This window comes from Pinus tabuliformis, chromosome 3_1, assembly GCF_031772625.1.
Source record: "Pinus tabuliformis cultivar Carrire ecotype Pingquan chromosome 3_1, CPIR1, whole genome shotgun sequence".
In the NCBI taxonomy this organism is placed as follows: Eukaryota; Viridiplantae; Streptophyta; class Pinopsida; order Pinales; family Pinaceae; genus Pinus; species Pinus tabuliformis.
In genome coordinates, this window is record NC_142301.1 from 493678913 (window position 1) to 493702848 (window position 23936).

The following is a 23936-nucleotide window of genomic DNA, read 5'->3' on the forward strand; positions in this document are numbered from 1 at the left end:
AAGCAAGACAAAATAAGTATAGTTAAGATTCAATGCTATAGAAAGATTTTGGAAGCTCATATCACTGAAAAATGGAGGAAGCTGAAGAAAAGGGCCAAGGAAAGAGGGAGTAACAAATCTCTCCTATGAGTAAGATAGTATCCCTCACTAAAAGGTCCTATCATAAGCTCCTAGATCTTGTGATTATGATAATAAGATGCATCATGGAAGCATTAGAAGCAAGAGCTCATGACATCACCATGGGAATCATGAAGGACAAAATGGACAAAATCCATGGCAGATATAGCTCTTGGGAATCTCATTGAACATTGAAGGAAACACAGATGTCATCCAGGACAAGGCTCATCATACATCAAGACAAAAAGGAAACATCTGCCAGATGGGGATATGTAAGATCCTCAAGGTTCTCTGATGGAATCCTCATCAGAGGGCTCACTAATCTATAGAGGAAGCAAGTGTTTCGTCAGGAACTCCAACTTATGGAATTCATGGGATGATGGTGTGATGGCATGAAGCAGATCAAGGGATTGAAGATCTTTTCAAACAAGGAAGTTGCTGAAAGAAGCCTAGATGACCTAAAGGTAAAATGAGGTATGTATGCTTCTATTTAATATTATAATGTCATGTCATTTGGTTGCAGGTAACATGGATCATTACTTCTATCTTGAGAAGCATGATCAAGAGAAAAGGGATTGTCTCCTCTGAAAGAATGCAGGAAGGCATAAGTCACACTAGATGAAACCAACATAATATGTCCTCATATGAAGGATGAGGTTGTTGACTAAGAAACTTTGATTGAAAGCTCCTGGAAATGGAATGTGTGAGGAAGGAAGAGATCGTGAGATATGCAACCATGATGAAGGTGATCAAAATCCAAAAGACCAAGAAGATTTGACTAGGAAATCTCCTGGAAAGATATGAAGACTCTGATGAAAGTCTGAAAAAGATGAAGACCCTTGACAATGGATATCCTTGGTAGATGTTTCAACATGTATTCAGGATGCTGAGACCTACAAGAAGATGTCATGATGAAGAGCCATCTCGAAAGGTACAATTTGATTTAATGTTATGTTTTGATTTCTTGAATAATATCTGGATGAGTTCATGCAGGGCCATTGTCACAAGAGTTATAAGTACAAGTACAACTAGCATTCATGTGGTGGATGGAAATTCTTGAAAGAAACATGATGAGGAAGAAGTAGCCATATGAAGAAGGTTCTAGATATATACCAAGAAGGCCACTTTCCATGAAGAAAGGAATGACATGACGAAAAAAGAAGGAAAGTGATTGATGGTTGTTGCCCTACAAGGAAGAAGCTCAACCAAATTTCATGACATCAAGGAGAGAAGTTGATCAAGCAGCTAAAGGACCCATAAAGAAAAAGTTGTTGATATATAGAAAAGTCCCTAGCTAAGAGGGAGATCTGATAGGTCCCTGATCAAGAGGGAGTTTGAATTAAGATCACCCCTGATTACAAAGGAGTGACTATTGTGTTTTTTCCATGTCATGTGTCATGCACTAGACTAGGACTAACAACCATAAGTCTAAATGAAGGCCATGAATGGAAATGTAGACACATAATAGACACAACATTCTTGTCGTCACTTGAGAAGAAAGAATGGGAGGATTGGGTAATCATCTAGCATCTGATACTCTTTAAGGATGTGTAGGGCATCCAAGATAAGAGTAGGCAAGAGGATCAATATTCTTTGAGGGCTAGGAACCCAAGATAAGAATAGTCCTAGAAGGTCATACTCAGTGAACACTCGGGTGGGTATGTGCCTTGAGAGACAATGATGAAGGTGTCTATAAATCATTGGTCTCGCCAACATTATAGCTCATGGTCTCGTGAAGAGATGGAGTTGTTAGTCAAGGCCTTGCATTATGACAATTCTAATTGATATGATGCTATATAGATGGGATTACCAATCCGATTCTTCTTATGAGAAATTCTTTAGATTGAAAATAACGAAGTACCATTCTAAATACCTCCCTAGTTAAGAGGGAGTGTTGAAGAAAAGGGTAACTAGATTCAATATTTGTCAATGTAATTTTTATCTTTGTCAAGAAAAAGAATTATTATTTTTATAAATTATATGAATGAGTTTCTTGCTCATTCTATAGGTCTAGGAAAGTCAAAGTCAAAATTATATTGAAGAGCTCTTCTTGAGCATTTATGTAATGAACATGAGTCAACCTAGTGTCAAGTAGCCCTTTAAGACAAACACCATCCTCTAGTGAAGAAGACTGCAATCAAAATGATGAAGAGAACAGTCAAGATGACCTCAAAACTAATATTAACATCAAGTCGGCTCACATATGGAGACACATCTCTTCGGTGGACAACTCGGCTCAAATACAAGGGAAACCACTATATATACCCAGTCATGGTTTGTGCAGAAAAGGAGAAGACAAAACTCGGATTTTTCTTTGAACTTCAAATGGTTACAAAAGTACAGGAGAACAATATTTTTGGATCTTTGAAATCTCGAACAAGTACAAGAGTCAATCCGCAGTACAGGAGGACACATTTTGGATGTCTTTGTAACAGTCTCGGTGTAGGTGCAGGAAGAATACTATTACAGTCTCGGTGAATATCAACTCTCTGGCATGAGAAGAATCTCGATAATCCTCACTGTCTCAACTAGCATACACAGTGTCGACATACTTGAGGATAATACACCTTCGACATGTTCATAGTCACAGTCTCATTGCAATGATAAGTACCTTGGTGATCCTACAGTAATACTAACTATCTCAACATACCTTCTAAGTACAACTATATAGAAATAATCATGAACACATAATGATAATCTCAATAAAGACAAGGTCGTTGACATAATAATGATCTCAATAAAAGTGCAGTAATTATCTAAGTGAAGATGGAGATATGGTGCAATAGTGATCTAGATGAAGGATCAGTGATGGTATGGCAATGTTGATGATGATCTCAACAGTGACAAAGAAGAGAGGATTGGTGTCTTGGTCTTGGAGTGGCATATAGGGTAAAGTATAATGGTCTTGGTGTTCGTTAATTAGAATCTCTATAAGAAGAATTATGTGTGGGTTTTCCTCTCCAAGAGGGAGAGGTTTTGGCCCTGGCAGAATGCCAACTTCTCGTGTTCTTGTGTCTTTGTTTTGGTAGTAGTTTGATGAAGTAAACACACACACTCATAATAAGAAGAAGATCGAGATAAGATAAATAATAAAAGCATCTCACAAATTGTTATCAAGTATAGAAGAATCCATCTAATACTAACTGCCCTGGATTTTTGAACAGACCGCACCTTATATAGGCAACTTATTTGCTCTCTTATGTATCTGGTCAGCACTAGGTCAAACATTTGCTTTGCGGTCAACACTCTTAGTTAGTTCATGTTTGAACCAAAGAGGGTACATTGGACAACAACGAAGCATGTGCTACGATATCTATGAGGTATAGTCGAGTATGGGTTGAGATATACTCGAGGTGATGGTGGCAGGTTGGTGGGATATACAAATGCAAACTGGGCAGGTAGTGCGGTGGATCGAAAAAGCTTCTTAGGGTGTTGCTTCAGTACTAGATCAGGGATTGTCTCTTGGTACAACAGAAAGCAGAAGATTGTGGTACTGAATTCTGCTAAAGAAGAATACATGGCAATGAGCATGGCTACATGTGAGGCTATTTGGCTTTGGAAGCTGCTAGTGGCACGATTTGGTCAGAGGTTGGATTCCACCAACATCTTCTGTGATAATCAAAGTTACATAAACTCTATGAGAATCCAGTGTTTCATGATAGTCCAAAGCACATCGACATCAAATACTTCATCAAGGACCGTGTACAATGTGGATCAATTTGGCTAAAATATGTTTCCACATATTAGCAGGTTGCGATATTCCGACAAAGGCCTTGGGTGAAGCAAAGTTTGTTTTCTTCAGGGGTAAGTTGGGAGTCGTGGAGAACACCTTTCTTGCTAAGGAGTGTTAGTTTTTGTAACTCAGACATGTGTTATAGTCTTAGATGGTGTCTATGAGGCTAGGAGCACAAGTGGATCAAATATCTCCAATACCCAGAAAAAGTTTCTAAGTGATGTCTTAATTAGATTTAATAAATCAATTTTAATTATTTTCCTAAGTCTAACTTAGGGAAATGGGTTAATTAATTAGGATTAATTGAGACAAATTGATTTTGCTCTAGAGACTTCTAGAAAAGTGATTTTTAGAAGTCAAGATGATCTTAGCCATCGATTATAGTTAGATCTTAGTTGTTCATTCATCAACAAGAGATTATTAGAGGAGATTTATGGGGCCTTTGGAGATCATTCGGACAAGCAGATTTGCAGCGATAACAAGGGCACAATGATAGTGTGGGAGACACCAGCAGTAGGGATCAATAGTGATTGAGATCGTTTTGCTAGAGAGGGATTCTTCACAGTGATTTCCAGATTCTCAGTGATAGAGGGAGATCGATTTATTTGTAGAGGTTGAGTTTCTCCAACCAGTTCAAATTGATTCAGAAAGGCCAAATTTCTGGAGCAAGTGTGAATTTTCCATTGTGATCGATTTGCGCAGGATTCGAGTTTGCCAATGAAGGTTGAAATTCCAGTGGAGGCCGAGTTATTTTCCCAGTGAGTGTGAGTTTCCAAAGAGGCCTAGTTATTTGTCAGAAACACACCAGTTGGATCAATTCAGGGCCACAGAGAGAGGCTGAATTGATTTAGAGGGGCCGAGTTGCCTCAAGGAGGTCGAGTCAGCTTGCAGAAGTGAAGAAACTAATTTTTTGGAGGTTTGTTATTTTACAACAAACAGTTTATGTAAATTTCAATTACAGATTTGCTAAAGAAATAAATAAACCCTCATCTATAGAAGTGGTTTTCCCTTTGGGGTTTTTCCAGCGACTATTTGGTTCAAAAATATTGGTGTCCAATTTTGATGTGAGATATTTTCTCAATTCCTGTGATTAATTTTTGGTGAAATTGCAGTAATCTGCAGAGATAGAAGAAGACAAATAATCTGCAAAGACAGAAGAATAATAACCAATAACTACAATAGAATTTTCACATGAACCAAGCACTGCATGTGGAAAGTGAAGATTGTGGATGTTACCTACAAGAGGCCATAAAGACTCCTATACAATTGTTGTGCTCAAAAACTTAGATGTTGCAAAACTAGTGAAGGAAATAACAATAATGGAAATGAGAAGAATCAAAAAACATTTGGTGTAAAAATTATACAAGGAAAGGAATTACAGAGTGTGCCCAAATAAACAAAATTTTCAGATATGTAGCATAGATCGATGGACAAATTCACCAGAGATTCAACCTGGACTAGTGGGATGAGACTGGATCAGTCTGTTTGTTGGGTCGAGTAAAAAAACTTCATCAACATTCCAAACTCATGATCAGTGTGTCAATCCCATAGGTACTGCCACAGATCCTATGTAGAACTGTACACTAATCATGTGTTTTTGATACGTGTGAGTACTGATTTTTCCCTGGCTTCCTTCCAACACAAGAAAATTACCCACAAGTTTTAACTCTAGTTGAAAATAATTTAAAATGTAACCACATGGTCTTAGTTTGGGTCAAGTAAAACAAGTCAACCTAGCAAGCAGTGTGTCAGACCCATAATTATTAGCAGATCCACACGGGCCTGTGTTAATTATGTTTTTTTCAGACTTGTGAGTACATTTTTCACACTGGCTTTTCTCCAATATAGGAAGGTTGCCCAAGAGTTTCAATTCTAGTTGAATTCAATATAGAAAATGAGGACGCAGTTTCAAATTGGGGCTTCAATAAAGAAAATGCAGTTCAATTTATTTTGGATATTGTTCCCAGTCGTTATTTAATAGAAAAGAGATATTTTTGTTCATTTTAAGAAGACTCTAGTTGAAGAGTGCATTTGTGCAGTCCCGAGGCATATTGCACAATCCTCAAAGAATTTCAATCCTTTGTGAACAATTGAAGGAAAGACACCCAATAACGTGAAATTTGATGGTTGAGTGTAGACTCAGACATATTTGGCGTTGTTTTTAGTGGGGCAATATTTCATCTAGAATTTCAATCCATTGTGAACAATTGAAGGAAAGACACCCAATTATGTGAAATTTGATGGTTGAGTGTAGACTGAGACATATTTGGCGTTGTTTTTAGTGGGGGCAATATTTCATCTAGATAATTGTGTTAAGTCCCCTAATACCAACCTAGATTTATTTTCTCATAGCAATTATTTATTCCTAACAATTTATTTAATTAAGAAAATAAATCTTGAATTACTGAAAAATAAAATCACAGGTATTTTAACATATAGAAATATATGCAGTGGAAATAAATCAGAGAAATCAGTCAAACATTGCAATATAAATAATTCACCCACAACAATTCTCTATCATTTATTAGTTTGGAAAATCAGGGTTTCAACCCATAGAGAATTTTAAAGATAAATATAGTGACTGGAACTTGCAACTCAGCCACATTGGAATAATTCGGCCCAAGGAAAATCAACCCATTGGAAATCGACCTCCAAATAAATTCGGCCTAAAGAAAAGTTGACCATCTCTCACCAGAAAATCACCCTTTGTGCCTAGCTCTCATTGTCCTCTACGCACTCACAATTTGGCCTTGGAAAGTAGGCCTCCCCAACAATTGCACCACCTCACTTCAGCAGTTCACCCTGTCTAATTCCCAGCAAAGTGGCCTCCTGAAAACACCCCGAAGTTATCCCTATATTCTTCCTTCTCCACAATTGAACTGAGTCTCATGCTCCAGAGAATTCGCTCTCTCCTTGAGAAATCACTTTCCCAAATTGTTGTAGCTGCTCTCTCTCTTGTGTTCTTGTGTCTTCACCACTTCACTAGGCTTCTTTTATAATCTTCATTAAGCCCAAATCCCTAACCCTAATCTCCCTTCTAAAAGATCTTGGAGATCAATGGTTGAGATTATTTCTAAGTCACTTCAATAATTAAATTATTTATCCTTAGAAATGACTTAATAGTCCACAATAATTAGTTTGTTAATTTCACCTGTTCTATGTTGCAATAAGTACTTAAAACAATTTCATTCACCCTAGTAACAGTTAAGCAATTATAGATAGAAAAGTAAATAAAAATGCACAATAGAAGATAGCTAAGCACAATGAGACACAAAGATTTTTGGTCAAATACCAAGTCAAAACCCCACAAGGGGGAAAACCCATAATTAATTCTTCTTCTTCTTAGTCAACTGATGTTCAGCATGAGATACATAGTCCAATAGTACATCCATAAACCAGTCAAAGTCAATCTTTTGATATTTAGGTGAACCAAGTCAAAACCAATCAAATGAGATAGAGAAAGTCAATTCTGGTCAACGATAATAGTCTGCAACAGAGGGCTGAATTTCGGCCTACGGAAGCTTGGTCAACTGAGTCAACAAGCCTTGCAATTTTCGGTCAAAGTCAACAGTTAATGCCCAAAAAACTTCGACAATGCAGCAAAATATTTGGCCTTCTTTCCTTAGTCAGAACTCGGCCAAACAGATCGAAAGTCCTCTTGCAATCTTCGGTCAAATGCCTCAGTCAAATCTCCGGTCAAACTCTAGTCAAAGCTTGCGGTCAACCTTAGGCAACATGCCCAGAAAATAGAGATAAAGATGCAGTCAACAGAGTCAAAGATTCCTGTAATATTTAGCCTCCCAAAAAAGTCCAAACAACTTGGTCAGAACAGAGTCAAAGTGTGCAGGTCAACACAAGTCAAAAGAGAGAGAAAGTGTTGGTCAACGCAGACAGAAAAAGTCTCCTAGCTCCTTCACATGTGTGAACTTGTCTTTGCGAATCTTAAATCAAATTTTGTGTGATGATGGATGTCCAAATGAGGGTCAACGAAGTCATATTTATATTGTGAAGATCTCTGAACCTAACACATCAGAAACCCCTACTGCAATATCTGGTTTATTATCTCCTACTTGTTCTTTACATTAACAAGTTATTTATATGCACAAATATCGAAATAAACACAATTGCAACCTTCACAAACATACAGATCAACAACTGAAATAAACTGAGACAACACAAGGGACACTGTTATTTTTGGACATTCGTCCTCGGAAAAACCCAATGTGGGAAAACTGGTGCAACAGATATGAGGTTTTATTATTATGCAGTTTTATAAATACAACTAGGGTGCCAGAAATGGCTCGCCCTTTAGAGATTGTCCTCGATAGAAGTACCTTTCTTCGGAGACAGAGATTCCAGCTAATCAGCAATCGAATGATTGGTGCCACAAAAACTTTCACTGTTCCTTCGCTAGACAACAAACGTTGTTCCAAGCTATCTTTTGGAATTGCGTCACCCTCCAAGGATTACGTCACCCCCTACGGCTCTGCGTTTGCCTGTTAGGTCTCAATTTGCCCCACAAAAACACCACAGTGCAACTCCTTCAGCCCAACATCAGCTCTGCTAGCCTCTGTGTCTGCCTGCGTCAGCTTCTCGACCTCCTGCGTCCTCTGTGTTGTCCCTCTATAGCTCCATGTCAGCTCTGGCTGCCTTTGCGTTAGCCCAGGTTGCCTCTACACTGTCTCTGCCTCTCTGCTATGTATTCTCGGCCTCCTGCCGAACTGCCCCTCGCTGCAATAGATCACTAACTCAATTTCTCAGCAAAATAACCCAAAAAATCGAATTGACGAATCAACTTGGTGTATCTCAAACTGACCCTCAAGCCTCTTCTTATACTTTTCTTGTTGACGATTCAACGGCCAAGTCCCTAATCAACGACTAAGATTAGATGTGGCTTGATCCTCATTATTTAGAACTTTCTCACCCATTTTATATTAATACACATTAATATTTTAATTTTCCTAAGTTTAGACTTAGGAACTCCATTAAAAATATTAGTTATTTTAATATCTCTCCATCCGGGTGGAATTTCCCCAAACGATTTTTGGGTCTTGGAGATTTCATGTGCCTTAGCCTCTCCACCAAATTTCATGGCTAGAGCACATCCGATGCTACCAAAAATCAACACTCCCTCTTAGCGAGGAATGTGCTCTAGTAATGCTTCACCATAGAAACATCACACTGATCCTCCACATCGGTACTTGTGCTGATGCTTGACCTGCTGCCTCACATCCTATGCACTGCTACTTCTTGTACTGCTGCCCATGACACTGCCACTGCCACTGCTACATCTGTACTGGAGCTCCCTCTCAACATGCTGCATCATGCTACCCATAACATTGCCATTGCTAACTGCTGCAATGCAACTTAGTTACTGAGAAGTAACTGATTTCCCCAAAATACTAACCTCCCGGTCAGTCTGGAAGCCTCGTGATGCTGAAGCTAGATTTGCTATTATCCTTTGCTCCTTCTGTTGCCACTGCGCTGCTGCAAACACCTTTGTACCTCTCGCACTGCTGTAACCTCTACTGCGTTGCTACAGACTTTTGCACTCTAGCACTGCCTTGCCGCTCCACCACAATTTGCTCCACCCGACAGCGATCATCATGCTACTGTCGTTAACGACTCTCGTAGTCAGATGTGATCCAAAAGTTTGGCTACCTCAAGGATCTTGCCCCTAGTATGTAGTCCTCCTGACTACAACTCGATGTCACCCTACCTCTTCTCTAGAGGTGCATGAGCACTCATGGCACAATCATCATCAGTCTCGACTTCCTTCTCTGTCTTTGCTGGAGCTGCCTTTGAGTCGGAATCCTTTGCCTTTCTTCCTGGGGCACTGAGATGAATAATGTCCCAACTCCCCACAATTGAAGCCCTTGACCTTGGAGATGTCCTTCTTCTTCCTCTTCCCTTGCTATCCCGTAGATGCTAGAGCCGCATCCTCCACCTCCTCCGCCTTGGTTAACCAACTGATCTCCTCTTGTCGTAGAGCTGCCCACATCTCCTCCCAACTGGGGAGAGTCGCTTTGCCCATGATGCTTTGGAGAAACGTCTCCCAGTCCTCGGAGACTGCATTTAAAGCAGTCCTGACCAGAAACTCTGGATTGGACCCCACGGAAGTAAGCTGGTTGCGAATTCCTTGAAACCTGAGGAGGAAGTGATCTACCTCTTCTCCTTTTTGCATTTGATATGATCTCAGTTGATTCTCCAATAGCGTCTTCCGCTGCACGGAAGAGCCCTAGTATAAGGTGGCCAGGGCCTCCGACATTACGCTTGTTGTGTTCTTCTTAGCAATATGTGGTATGACATGATCTTTGATCCCGTCAAGGATCATGCATTTCGCCTTCGCCTCGGCCTCCTCATACTTCTCATTAGCAGTTGGGTCAACTAGGATAGCTACAGTTTTCAAGGCATAGTCCTTGATGCGATGTTTATCCAAGATTGCCAGGATCCTGGCCTTTAAGATGACAAAATTGGAAGCCCCGTCCAATCTGTCTTGATCCCTCAATCTGTTCACTGCCATCTCTGCTCCTCTTCTAGAATCCCTCTGAGTCCTAATTTCCCTCCTGGAAATCTTCTGGCCAACTGTCGAACTGCTTCTCTCCAATCCTCCTTGCAACTGTAGCTCGGATCTGGATTCCTTGGCTAGAAATCCGTCGAGGTAGTGATTCACTCTACCTTGGTTCTATCTCCTTAGACACTGTTCTGTACAGATAGAAACAATGTCCCACTAGCTCCTCAGATCACAATCTGCACAATTCCATTAGCTCTGACAATTGAAGAATTTGAGCCCTTCAGGCTCTGCGCAATCATGGCTTGGGCTGAATCTGCACCTCCTAGCCACAGCTTCGATCCTTCTTGCTGAGAAAGATGACCGGGCATTGCGTAGGCTTGATCTACCCCTATTTGCCTCTGTGCTGGCCCCTCTCCTGGCTCGAAATGTTGATGCAGGCTCTGCGTGAGCCCTTGCGTCACCCTCTAAGCACTGCATCACCTCTCCTCTTACCACTTCAGCTCTGGAACAACGTTGTCTCTCAGAACAACTACTTCTGCTACAAATCATTCATATTTCTCTTGCTGGCATCTCAGTGCTCCTATGATTTGCAATTGCTCTGATACCATGTGAACATTTCTGAATCTAACACATCAGAAACCCCTACAAGTTATTTATATGCATAAATATCGAAATAAACAAAATTACAGCCTTCACAAACATACAGATCAACAACTAAAATAAACTGAGACAACACAAGGGACAATGTTATTTTTCGACAATCGTCCCTGGAAATACCCAATGCAGGAAAACAGGTGCAATAGATATGAGGGTTTTATTATTATGCAATTTTTTGAATATAACTAGGGTGCCAAAAATGGCTCACCCTTCAAAGATTGGCCTCGACAGAAGTACCTTTCTCTGGAGACAAACATTCTGGCTAATCAACAACCAGATGATTGGTCCCACAACAACTTCGACTGTTCCTTAGCTGGACAACAAAAACTACTCCAAGCTATCTTCTGGAATTGCGTCACCCTCCAGGGACTACGTCACCCTCTACGGCTCTGTGTTTGCCTCTCAGCTCTTAGTCTGCCCCACTGAAACACCACAGTGCATCTCCTTCAGTCTAGCATCAACTCTGCTAGCCTCTGCATCTACTTATGTCAACTTCTCGGCCTTTTGCGTCCTCTGCGCTGGCCCTCTAGGCCTCTGCGTCAGCTTTGGTTGCCTCTGCATTAGCCCATGCTGCCTCTGCATTGTCTCTCTGGCACTTTCTCTACCTCTTTGCTATGTATTCTCGGCCTCTTGCCGAATTGCCCTTCACTGCAATAGATCACTAACTCGATTTCTCAGCAAACCCTGCCCCAGAAAATTGAATTGAGTGATCAACTTGGTGTATCTCCAATTGACCCTCAAGCCTCTTCTTATACTTTTCTTGTTGACGATTCAACAACCGAGATTAAGTCCCTAATCAATGACTAAGATTAGATTTGGCTTGATCCTTGTTATTTATAACTTTCTCACCCATTTTATATTAATACACATTAATATTTTAATTTTCCTAAGTTTAGATTTAGGAACCCCATTAAAAATATTAATTATTTTAATATCTCTCCATTTGGGTGGAATTTCCTCAAACAATTTCTGGGTTTTGGAGATCTCATGTGCCTTAGCCCCTCCACCAAATTTCATGGCTAGAGCACATCCGATGCTACTAAAAATCAATATATATGAGTGTCAAGAGGTGGATTTTCCACTTGTGGGGCTGACTTGTCATCCTTAGGTCGATTTGGTTAAGGGTCAGAGTTTGAATTTTCTCCATCATTTGTTAGTGAAAAATTCCGACCATAGTTGCCAATTTTCAGCACTCCCTCTCAACTATGGAGGAATTTTCGGCTACACAATAAGTCTCATCTCGGATGTACATGTCCCAACATAAGAGAAGCCCATCTCAATTCAACTAAACAATGATGACTCGATCCATATAAGAAGAAGAATGATCCACACTGACAATAGGGGAGGTTGATTTACTGCAACGAAGTCCATGGCAGTCATAAATGACCTTGGTAAAGATCACACACACTCTATGTCCATTGACTGATCCTCACCCAACTTGATCCTTAATGATCAAGTGGTAGAACACTTGCTTCCAATACTTGGTGAGATTAATTTACCATAATGAAGTCCATGGCATTCGCATCCGACTTTGGTTAAGATCACACACACCTAAGTCTCCTCACCCAATAGCCAGATGGGTGGCAATCTCGGCAGGCTTAACCATCTCAATATGGCCCTTGGTCTATAAAGACACGAAGGTGACTTGCGGATATGATGCATACTGGGTATGTACTTAGCCAATTCCTTGGCTTCAAGGAGTACCCTCACACCTAGGAGCGTCACTGCTCATCGCCCCCACCAATTCCATAGGCAGTCGAAAGGTTGGGGGAAGAGCATATGCTCAATGCCCTTGATCAGTAGTGTTCCGTCTCAGGGAGGGATACATTCTCCTACATTCCAAACTATTCTCTGAAGAGTAAGAACTTTGCTTTCGGAAAAGGCTTGGTGAGAATGTCTACGACTTGCTCATCAGTCGAGATGTGTTGGAGCCTCACTGCTTTGTACTTTATCTCTTATATAGTGGTACTTGATCTCAATGTGCTTCGACCTGTCATGGAATACTGGATTTTCTTAAAGTTGGATCCCGCTTTGATTGTCACAGTATATCACTGTCGTATCTGGCACATGATCAAACAACTCTGCAAAGAGCTTTTGCAACCACACTGCCTCACAACTAGCCATACTAGCTGCAATATTATTTGCCTTAGATGTACTAAGAGTGACAGATTTCTGCTTCCTGCTAATCCATGGAATCATGGCAGATCCCATGCTAAAGCAACACGCTGATGTGCTCTTCCTATTAGTAACACTCCCAGCCCAATTTGCATTTGTATATCCATGTAGTCTCAAATCATTACCGAAGGCATATCTCAATCCATAATTGATTGTCCCATGTAGATATCTTAACACATGTTTTGCAGCCACCCAATGAGCATGCAAAGGTTCCACCATGAACTAGCTCAAGGTGTTAATAGCAAAACATATATCTAGTCTTTTGTTGACTAGAAACATCAAAGCCCCAATCAGCTGCCAGTACATAGAAGGATCTACTAGATCCAATCCCTCAACTTCACCACATAAATTCTTGAAGTTCGCCTCCATCGGAGTGGCCATGGATTTGCAATCCACTATCCCAAATCTCTCAAAGAGTTTGACAACATATTTTCCTTGGCTAAGGAAAATCTCTCGAGGTCTCTACCATACCTCTAAGCCCAGGAAATAGTGCATCAACCCAAGTCAACGCAAGTCAAAAGAGAGAGAAAGTGCTGGTCAACATAGACAAGAAAGGTCTCCTAGCTCCTTCGCACTTGTGAACTTGTCTCTGCGAATTTCAGATTGAATTGTGTGTGATGATGGATGTCCAAATGAGGGTCAACGAAATCATATTTATATGAGTGTCAAGAGGTGGCTTTTCCACTTGTGCGGCCGATTTGTCATCCTTAGGCTGACCTAGTCAAGGGTCAAAATTTGAATTTTCTCCATCATTTGTTATTGAAAAATTTCGACCATAGCTACCAATTTTCAGCATAATTGACTTTAATTATTGTACTTTTCTGAAGTAATAATTAGAAAAGAAGACATAAATCACTTACTCCACCAAGCAAGCACCTAAAGAGGCAATAAATCATGTTTAACATGCTAAGACACTAAGCCTATGCAGATGCCAACTCAAAAAGTAGTGCATCAAGCCAGTGTCATTCATCTCAAACTTCGAAGCAAGATCCTCGCACATCCCTATGAGCTTCTTCGATCTTGTCGAGAAGAGATTGTCCACATAAAGTAGCAAGATGAGTGGCTCGCCCTCAACGAGTACATAGTACTAGTTGGAGTCTATCTCACCCTTAGTGAAGCCCAAACCAAGAAGATATTCATCGATCCTTGCTTCCCATGTGTGTGGAGCCTACTTCAGCCCATAAAGGGCCTTCTTCAACCTGTACACATGAGACTCTCTCCCATGCACCTCAAAGCCCTAAGGCTGCTCAATATACACCTCCTCCTCAATAACCTCGTTGAGGAAAGCAATCTTCACATCCATCTAATGTATCCTACACACCATCTCAGAAGCAAGGGACATAATTGCTCTAATGGATGCATTTTCGGCAACAAATACGAATGTCTCCTCCTAATCCACTCCCTCCTGCTGGGAGAACCCTCTCGCCACGAACCTCGCTTTGTACTTTTCAATGCTACCATAGGTTGCATGTTTGATCTTATGATCCATCAAGAAGTGACCATAGACATTCCCTTTGGTCTTGGCACTATGTCCCATACATCATTCCTCATGGAGCTATACTCCACCATGGCATCACTCCAAACCTATTCATATGCAGCCTCCTCAAAAGTGAAATGCTTAAACTCACTGACATTGCTTGATAATTCCAAAGAACTAGAAAATCTTGTCGATGGTCTTCTCTACCTGAGGGTGCTTCTAGGAGCCTCCACATGCTCCTCAACATCTCTCAAAGTCTGCTTGGCCCATCTTGGCCTCCTCCTATTAGAGTTGGAAGGAATATCTAGCTCATCCTCCAAATCTACAGACTGTGTCCCTGTTGTTGGTCCCTGTTTAGCTATAGGAGCTTCTCATGTCCGATCCTCTATCCTTGTTGGCTCTTTCTCATGGGACCTCTTAAGGGTCCTCCCCTCATCAAATCTGACATCCTGGACTCAAAATAACTTTCCTTTGTCCTAGAATGTAGACTCTGTAGGCCTTTGAGACCTGACTATAGCCCACAAATATGCCCCTTTCTGACAAGGGCTCCATCTTAGTCCTCTTCTTCATGGGAACATGGACATAGACTGGACTACCAATGATGCGCAAATGGCTCACATCTAGTTTCACTCCTGTAAACATCTCCTCAGGAGTCACGTCGGCCAATATCTTGTGAGGACTCGTGTACTACACATATATAGCTGCAGTGCGGGCCTCTACCCAGAAAAACATAGGCAATGCTTGATCATATATTGTTGCCCTTGTTGCCTCTATTATGGTCTTGTTCTTCCTCTTAGCAGCCCCATTCTAACGAGGGTTGTAAGTTACTGTGAGCTCCTTAATCTCTGATGCCTTGCAAAAATCATGGAACTCGTTGGAGGTACTCTCAGCCCCATTATTTGATCTCAACACCTTAATCTTCTTCTCAGTCTGGTTCTCCACAAGATCTTTGAACTCCTGAAACCAATTGAAGACCTCATCCTTGGTCTTTAGGAAGTAGATCCAAGCTTTTCTAGAAGAGTCATCTATGAATGCCACAAAGTACAAAGACCCTATGATTGACGTCACGAACATAGGACCACAAATGTTTGAGTGCACCAATTCTAGCACTCCCTTAGACTTGGCCTTGCTATGAGGATACACAGCCTTGGCATGCTTGCCAAGCTCACACCCTTTACACACTCCATCCTATTCCACCTTGATCTTTGGAAATCCTATAACCATTCTTTGCAACATAGGGAGAGCTTTGTAGTGTAGGTGTCCCATCCTCCTATGTCATATCTCACTCTGGATGTCACTCATGTATGAAAGCCTTCACTAGCTATCCTCTCAAAAGATATAGATCATTCTCCCTTCTCCCAATTACTTGCTTCTTGCTAGGATCAATTCCTTTCGACCCAACAACCACTTCACCTCCACCAAAGCTGACTTCTAGTCCTCTGTCTTCTATGGCCGAAACTGAAAGGAGATTCTTCTCCAGACCCGGTACGTACAATACTTCATTCACCTCCTTGATACCACCTGAGTCCATCGAAACTCAATATTGCCAATGCCTTCTACGACATACTTGACCATATCACCAACCTCTATATGTATATCCGTAGGCTCTCTAGTCTTGTTGGTGAAGACGTCTCGAGGTCCTCTAATGTCACAAGATGCTCCATTGTCCACAAACTAGGCACCTCTCATGACGGTTCTAGAAAGGCATGACACCAAGGCAAAGTTTTCTCAAACTTTTCAACCATCTCATCCATATGTGCAATGGCTATCGTAGTTGTCTTTCCCTTTCCCTTCTTCTTGTTTGGACACTAACTGGCCAAATGCCCGAAATTGTGGCGTGCAAAGCACTTGACTTTGGTCATGTCCTTCTCCTTTTTATTCTATGAAGGTCCTCCTCCAATCCAATTTTGTTTGGCCTTCCCGTTGCCCTTTTTCGCTTGTGTAGTAAGAGCAAGCTCATCTTTGTCCTTACCCTTTCGTTGTCCTCCGGTCATTGAGTTCTCTTAGATCTCCTTCTAGATGAAGTCATCCCACAACCGGCTCCAATCAAGAAGCTGTTGCCTAGCAAGGATCCCATCCACAAATGTGGTCCAATGCTTAATGCAAGCCTTCAAAGCAACTTTAATCAACTCTGAATCAATCACAGTCTCCCCAATAGTTGCAAGCTCATCATGAGCTTGTTGGATCCTCATGCAGTAAGATGTTACAATCCTTACAATCTTAGATCTGTTCATCCTTATGTTGCTTAATTTCTCTTGCAACACCATTTTTCTGTGCTACCCACATTTGATATTCGGTGCCCTACCCTAATATGTGAGGATTATGTGATTCCTCACACCATCCAACATTATACACTTTGCTTTCATATCTTTGAGATCATGCTCCACTGTAGGGTTTGGATCTGAAGGAACTCGAATGTCTATGTTCACAAGATCCCACAAATTGTTCATTTCCAAAATCATCGTAATTTGCTCCTTCCAAGGACTGAAATTAGTAGCCCCATCTGACCTGTCTTCATATCACAAACTACTCAGTGATGCCATCTTCACAAATTGACCACGACTACGAAACCGACCTGCAAAAGTTAAAAATAATTCTACCGCTGTAAAAAAGCGAAACTCACTACTTCAAACCCTAGTGATTTCGGATCTCTCTCACTGAGTTATCTAGAAATCTTTGGTACCATGTTAAATCTCCTAATGCTAGCCCATATTTATTTTCTCAGGGCAATTATTTGTTCTCTGTAATTTATTTAATTAACAAAATAAATCTTGAATTACCGAAAAATAAAATCACTAGTATTTTAGCATCTAGAAATATATTCAGCAGAAATAAATCGGAGAGATCAATCACACACTGCAATAGAAATAATTCAGCCACAACATTTTTGTGTCATTTATTAATCTAGAAAATCATGGTTTCAACCCACAGAGAATTTACTAAGAAAAATATAGTGACTAGAACCTACAACTCAGCCCCATTGGAATATCAGCCCAAGGAAAATCAGCCCACTGGAAATCGACCTATGAGGAAATTTGGCCTGAAGAAGATCGGTCCATCACAAATTGACCACGGCTATGAAACCGACCTGCAAAAGTTAAAATTAATTCTACTGTTGTAAAAAAGAGAAACTCACTACTTCAAACCCTAGTGATTTCAGATCTCTCTCACTGAGTTATCTAGAAATCTTTGGTACCATGTTAAATCTCCTAATGGTAGCCCATATTTTCTCAGGGAAATTATTTGTTCTCTGTAATTTATTTAATTAACAAAATAAAACTTGAATTACTGAAAAATAAAATCACAGTATTTTAGCATCTATAAATATATTCAGCAGAAATAAATCGGAGAGATCATACACACACTGCAATAGAAATAATTCAGCCACAACATTTTTGTGTCATTTATTAATCTAGAAAATCATGGTTTCAACTCACAGAGAATTTACTAAGAAAAATATAGTGACTAGAACTTACAACTCGGCCCCATTGGAATCAGCCCAAGGAAAATCCTCCCACTGGAAATCAACCTATGAGGAAATTTGGCCTGAAGAAGATCAGTTCATCACAAATTGACCACGGCTATGAAACCGACCTGCAAAAGTTAAAAATAATTCTACTGCTGTAAAAAAGAGTAACTCACTACTTCAAACCCTAGTGATTTTGGATCTCTCTCACTGAGTTATCTAGAAATCTTTGGTACCATGTTAAATATCCTAATGCTAGCCCATATTTATTTTCTCAAGGCAATTATTTGTTCTTTGTAATTTATTTAATTAACAAAATAAATTTTGAATTACTGAAAAATAAAATCACTAGTATTTTAACATCTAGAAATATATTCAGCGGAAATAAATCAGAGAGATCAATCACACACTGCAATAGAAATAATTCAGCCACAACATTTTTGTGTCATTTATTAATCTAGAAAATCATGGTTTCAACCCACAGAGAATTTACTAAGAAAAATATAGTGACTAGAACCTACAACTTGGCCCCATCGGAATATGAGCCCAAGGAAAATCGGCCCACTAGAAATCGACCTATGAGGAAATTTGGCCTGAAATAGATTGGTCCATCTCTCACCAGAAATTCGGCCTCTGCGCCTAGCTCTCATTCAGCCTCTATGCACTCACAACTCGACCCTGGCAAGTTGGCCTCCCCAGCAGGTGTGCTTCCTTCTCATTTCAGCTAGTCAGCCTCTCCAATTCCCAATAACTTGACCTCTTGAAAAAACCCCGAAATTATCCATGTATTCTTCCTTCTCCTCAGTGGAAGTGAGCCTCATGCTCTAGAGAATTCACTTTCTTCATCTTGAGAAAATCGCTTTCCCAAAAATGTTGTAGTTACCTCTCTCCCTTGTGCCCTTGTGTCTTCCCCTCTTCACTAGGCTTCTTTTATAATCTTCATTAAGCCCAAATCACTAACTCTAATCTCCCTTCTAGAAGATCTTGGAGGTCAATGGTTGAGATTATTTCTATGTCACTTAAATAATTAAAGTATATATCCTTAAAACATGACTTGATAGTCCACAATAATTAATTGATTTTAATTATTGTATTTTTCCTAAGTTAGACGTAAGAAAGAATACAAATCACTTACTCCAGCAAGCAAGCACCTAAAGAGACAATAAATCATCTTCCACATGCTGAAACACCAAGCCTATGTAGAAGACCTTCCAAAGCTACTACAAGCTTCAACAAATTGTTGCTGTTCCAGTTCACTGCACTGTGTTCAACAATGAAAATCCAAGATTGAACCCCTCTGATAAAGCCGACAGGAGATTAAGAAAATAAATTGAACTTTAGTGTGTTTTTAAGAACTTTTTTAGAAGAGGAATAATCGAAGCACATTCCGTTTTAATTTGGTGCCCATCTAAAATTTAAATGGCATTTTTAAATAATAAATTTGTTTCTGCCTAAATTTTTCTATTTGCTGAGTTTTTTAGAGTCAGTCAAACTCTTAAACTTTGGCCTCACCTCATTGAGCCCGGTTGGGCAACTTTGTTTAAAAACTTTCCTTACAAGTCAACTGCACATCTTTTGAAGTCAATAGGTAAGCTTTCGGTTCACAATATTTTTCTTTGGACTCGGCAACATAGATAACCTGAAGACAGTTTTAAAGATTTGACGAGTTAGAAGGAATTGGAAAGATCATGTGCTATGCGCACAAAGCATAAGGTTGAAGCTTTATTTCTCTTCTTATCCCAGTTTTTTCAGTTTTGTCTTTACTTACTGTATTTTTTATTCATCTTTTATGCAGGAACTCTGTTCATCTGTTATTACAGGGCTAGGAGAAACTGGACGGGCAGAAGAAGCTTCTAAGTTGTACAACCAGCTAAAGTCTAATAGGCATACATTATCTAAGGCCCTTCATGAAAAGATTTTGAACATTTTAGTTTCAGGGAGGATGTTGAAGGAGGCATACACGGTTATGAAGGTAGCTGCTGGTACTTTTACTATGAAGTGTTTCTGTCATTGATGAACACTATGATCTTAACTGAGAAAATTTCCATTGCTTTTGATAGGATAATGCTAAGTCCATCTCAAAACCATGCTTAAAAAAATTCGTCATTGCTTTTGCTGAAGCGGGAAACATATATATAGTAGGTGATGTTTTCAAGGAATTTCACAGCACTGGCTGTAAAATAGAACAGGTAACTACTGTAGCGTTATGCTCTAGGCAGTTTATTGTTTGATTCTCTAACCATTTTCCTATTTTTGGATGTTAATCTTCTGGAACGGGTTTCTGCATAATTCTACATGAAGATATACCATGGTCAAGGATTATGACAATGCAGAGGTCCTACTAACTCATGTTGTGTTCCTGGGCATGAACAAATGTTTTATGGTCAGACACTAGACGGGGCATGAAACCTTTCCTTGCATTGACATTACACTTTGTTAGTAGCATTCTATGAAAGAACGGACCCTGTTCTATATCTTTTGCTGGTATTGTTGAAAACTTGGACCAAAAAAAAATAGCAATCAACTTCCAAGCGGTCTTGATAAAGTCTTGGGTAACATTGATACTAATTCAGTGCTAATGGGACTTTATTGCAGGGTGTTTTAAATATTGCTCTTTCTCGTTATATTGAGCAAGGTAAGAAGAGGGAATTGATTCGTTTGTTGAAGTGGATGAAGAACCAAAGATATGAACTTGCTTCTTCTACACTGAATTCGGTACTGAAGAAGTTACGAGAGTCAGGTCAATCAGATGTTGCAGAAATGTTATCTCATGAATTTACATCATCAGGCAAACAAGTAATGACATTATAGTTGTTCATACCAAGAAATGGATGCATTTCTTCACCTCAAGGGTCTTGTACATGTTTTCTCTTTTCATGTTGAGTCCTCAAACCATTGTTTTGCTATTTCTCTGTTAGTTTACCATCATTTCCATAAGTTCAATGTATAATTTGTGGAAATCAACATCAAGAGAGTTAGAGTAAGAAGATAAACACAACGTGTGTTTATTCACCCCAATTTTTTATCCGGCCAGCAATTCACATGCCAGATTAGAATGAGTCAAGGAAGCATTTTAGATCATCAATAAATCTACTGTTTAATTTGTTTTACATGGCCTTTGCTCCGGCCATCTTTTACTTGTCGAACCACAAAATTCCAATTGGAATCATTTCATTAATAAACAACAAATGGAACCTATCAATCAAAAAAAGAAAATAATTTGTGAATTTGTGTGAGAACACTAATGAAGCACAATCCAGACACTGCAATTTAGAATGGTAATGTATTATGTAGGATTTGTTGTAAATCTGAAAACCCACTTAATCTAGTTTACCTCAAATACTATTTAAGATCATTCCCTTTCCCTATTTCAGATTAAGTTTCAATTAGATTTGAAACTAAAGAGACTGATATGGAGAAATTGTGTAATAAACACATATAAATAAATAACTAGTAATTAATGAAGATACACCTTAATGAAAAGAGATGTCTCTTAGTAAAAAGGCACCTGCCTAAGTACTTATATGGGTCCTATGTGAGAATTTCTTATCTTTTTGTAATAGGTTCCTAAATTTCTTCTAGAGGTCTTTCTTCTCTTTTTCTAATATTTTATAAACTACTTTGTAACTTTGCTCGACTTTTGCGAGTACCTTTTTACTGTAGTCACACGAAAAATCAGAAAATTAAGAACTTTCACATCTAAAGAATCATAATCAAAACCTACGCAAATTAAGAAGTCTAAGAATGATAAGAAGCCTATAAAAACAAGTTTGAACAACCTATCAAGAAGGAAGCATTTAAGTATTTTGATGTAAAACTTCAAAATGTGGAGACTAGAACAATGACATATCCAATCAACATCACAACTCAGGAAGATGCAAATCCAATTAAAATAAGAAATTCTTGGATGTTGGAGAGGAAATTCTAAGTGTATTTACTGATATAAATTCAAATAATGTCAGTGCAGCATTAGTGCATGAAGAAAATAAAACCCTATAAGTAAATCAAGAGAACACTACAAGTACAGTAGGGGAAAGTCATGCTACAAAAGCAACTTATCGATGTCTCAATCACAATAATAGGTACATTAACTAGTTTGTGTATCAACATTGCTAAGAATGCAAACAAAATGACTTATTTTTTGAAAAATATTGATACAGTTGCAATTGAATCTCATAATAACAACTCATCTTTGCAAATCCTATAAGTGCAATGTACCACAAAGAAAGAGAATAATGCAAAGGCATTACAAATTAATGACTTAAGGTCATTCCATAAATATGTTTTGAGGACAAAGCATTTCTAAAGTGGGAGACAGTGTAATAAACATAATATATAAACCATAAATATGTTTTGAGGACAAATCCTTTCTAAAGTGAGAGATAGTGTAATAAACATAATATATAAATATGAATGTAAATAAATAAAAAATTAATAAAGAGACACCTTAGTTAAAAGATATTTCTCTTAGTGAAAAAACACTTGCCTAGATATTTATACATGGCCATCAAATGTAAGCATTCATCTTATCATATCATTTCTTCTTTATCTTAAATGCATTTCTTTATATTTCTTTATATTGTTCCAAATGTTTTCTATATTTGTGATTTGAATCACATTGATTTATGACAAATTGTCATTTATGGGGATTCATTTAGAAATTGAAAAGATTTTAAAGAAAAATTTAAGGATAGACAATTTTACAAATTAATAAAAAAATAACAAATATAGTTTACTCCAACCATTTACAAATCAATGGGTGAAACATTTGATATTGGTTTTAGAAATGGTTAATCAGTGAAAAATAAATGTAAGTGTTGGTGTAAAGCAAGAAGTGTAAAAATTCATCTTTCCACTAACATATCAAAAATTTCATCCCAAAATATTTTTGAGACATAGGTCTAGACCTCACTTGTCTAGTAGTTTATTCCTCTACAAAAAGCTCTAGCCACTGGGAAATGTCCTACTAAAAAGACTTCTATGGAAGCTAAAATGCTTGTTGTTGATTTCAAAAGGATAGTGCAACAAAATGATTATGAGGATCGAGCTTATTTAGATCTTGTGCATTCTTCTTGTAGAGAATTTGATGACTTCTCTTTATATTAATGAAATCAATATCCATTAAGACAACTCTTCTATACATTATTTATTTTCCTCAAATTGTGATGACATTTCTTGACAAGAATTTCTTAAAATTTATATGTTTCTATGTACCTCTTATCCATCGAAAAAGATTGTTCATGATCAAGTTGAACTTGCTCAATTTCTTGTCCGTAAGACTCACACAAACCAATGCATTCTTGACCACATTGCTACTTTGAATCCACTATTATTGTTCACCATTATACTGTGGTGAATTTTAATGAAAATCTTTGCCTCCTCAACCTCCTCTTAAAACTTCCAAAGTCAAACTTGAACAAGAGTATTGGCAAAAGTTTGAATATGACTCTAATAATAATTCTAATCAAAAGAATTTGAGTACTCGTATCTATGGACAAGAAAGACAAGCAAATATTTTCTCAATAGAGTAGAGAAAAAAGATTTAGGAAGTGAAGGGCAAAAGAAAATGAAGATTAAAAAAGAGGTGAAGAAATTCGTAAAACGATATATTTAGATTAAGAACAACTTACAATATTAAGAAAGTAGGTAGATGAATCTTCTAAGGGAGAATTGGCTAGTCTTCTATGAGAAAGAAAATGAAAATGAAGTCTATGGGTATGTTGAACCAAATATGGTAATGGATTGTGCTAATCAAACTTGTCATCCTCAAAAAGTTCCCCTACATAGCACAAGTCCT

General features: G+C 38.8%; 1 protein-coding gene across 5 annotated transcripts in view; it reads left to right on the plus strand.

Moving 5' to 3' along the window:
- The window catches only part of LOC149187956 (pentatricopeptide repeat-containing protein At1g10910, chloroplastic-like), a 420882-nt gene extending 399883 nt beyond the window's left edge, over positions 1 to 20999 (plus strand). For 4 of the 5 annotated variants that reach the window (XM_089411510.1, XM_089411506.1, XM_089411508.1 and 1 more), the window contains 3 exons: positions 19935 to 20111; positions 20200 to 20328; positions 20735 to 20999. In XM_089411510.1, coding sequence (XP_089267636.1) covers positions 19935 to 20111; positions 20200 to 20328; positions 20735 to 20950 — 522 coding nt within the window. In that variant the 3' untranslated portion in view covers positions 20951 to 20999. The remainder of the gene's footprint in view (positions 1 to 19934; positions 20112 to 20199; positions 20329 to 20734) is intronic. The other variant, XM_089411507.1, reaches the window with a different exon arrangement.
- Positions 21000 to 23936: the final 2937 nt, after the last annotated feature.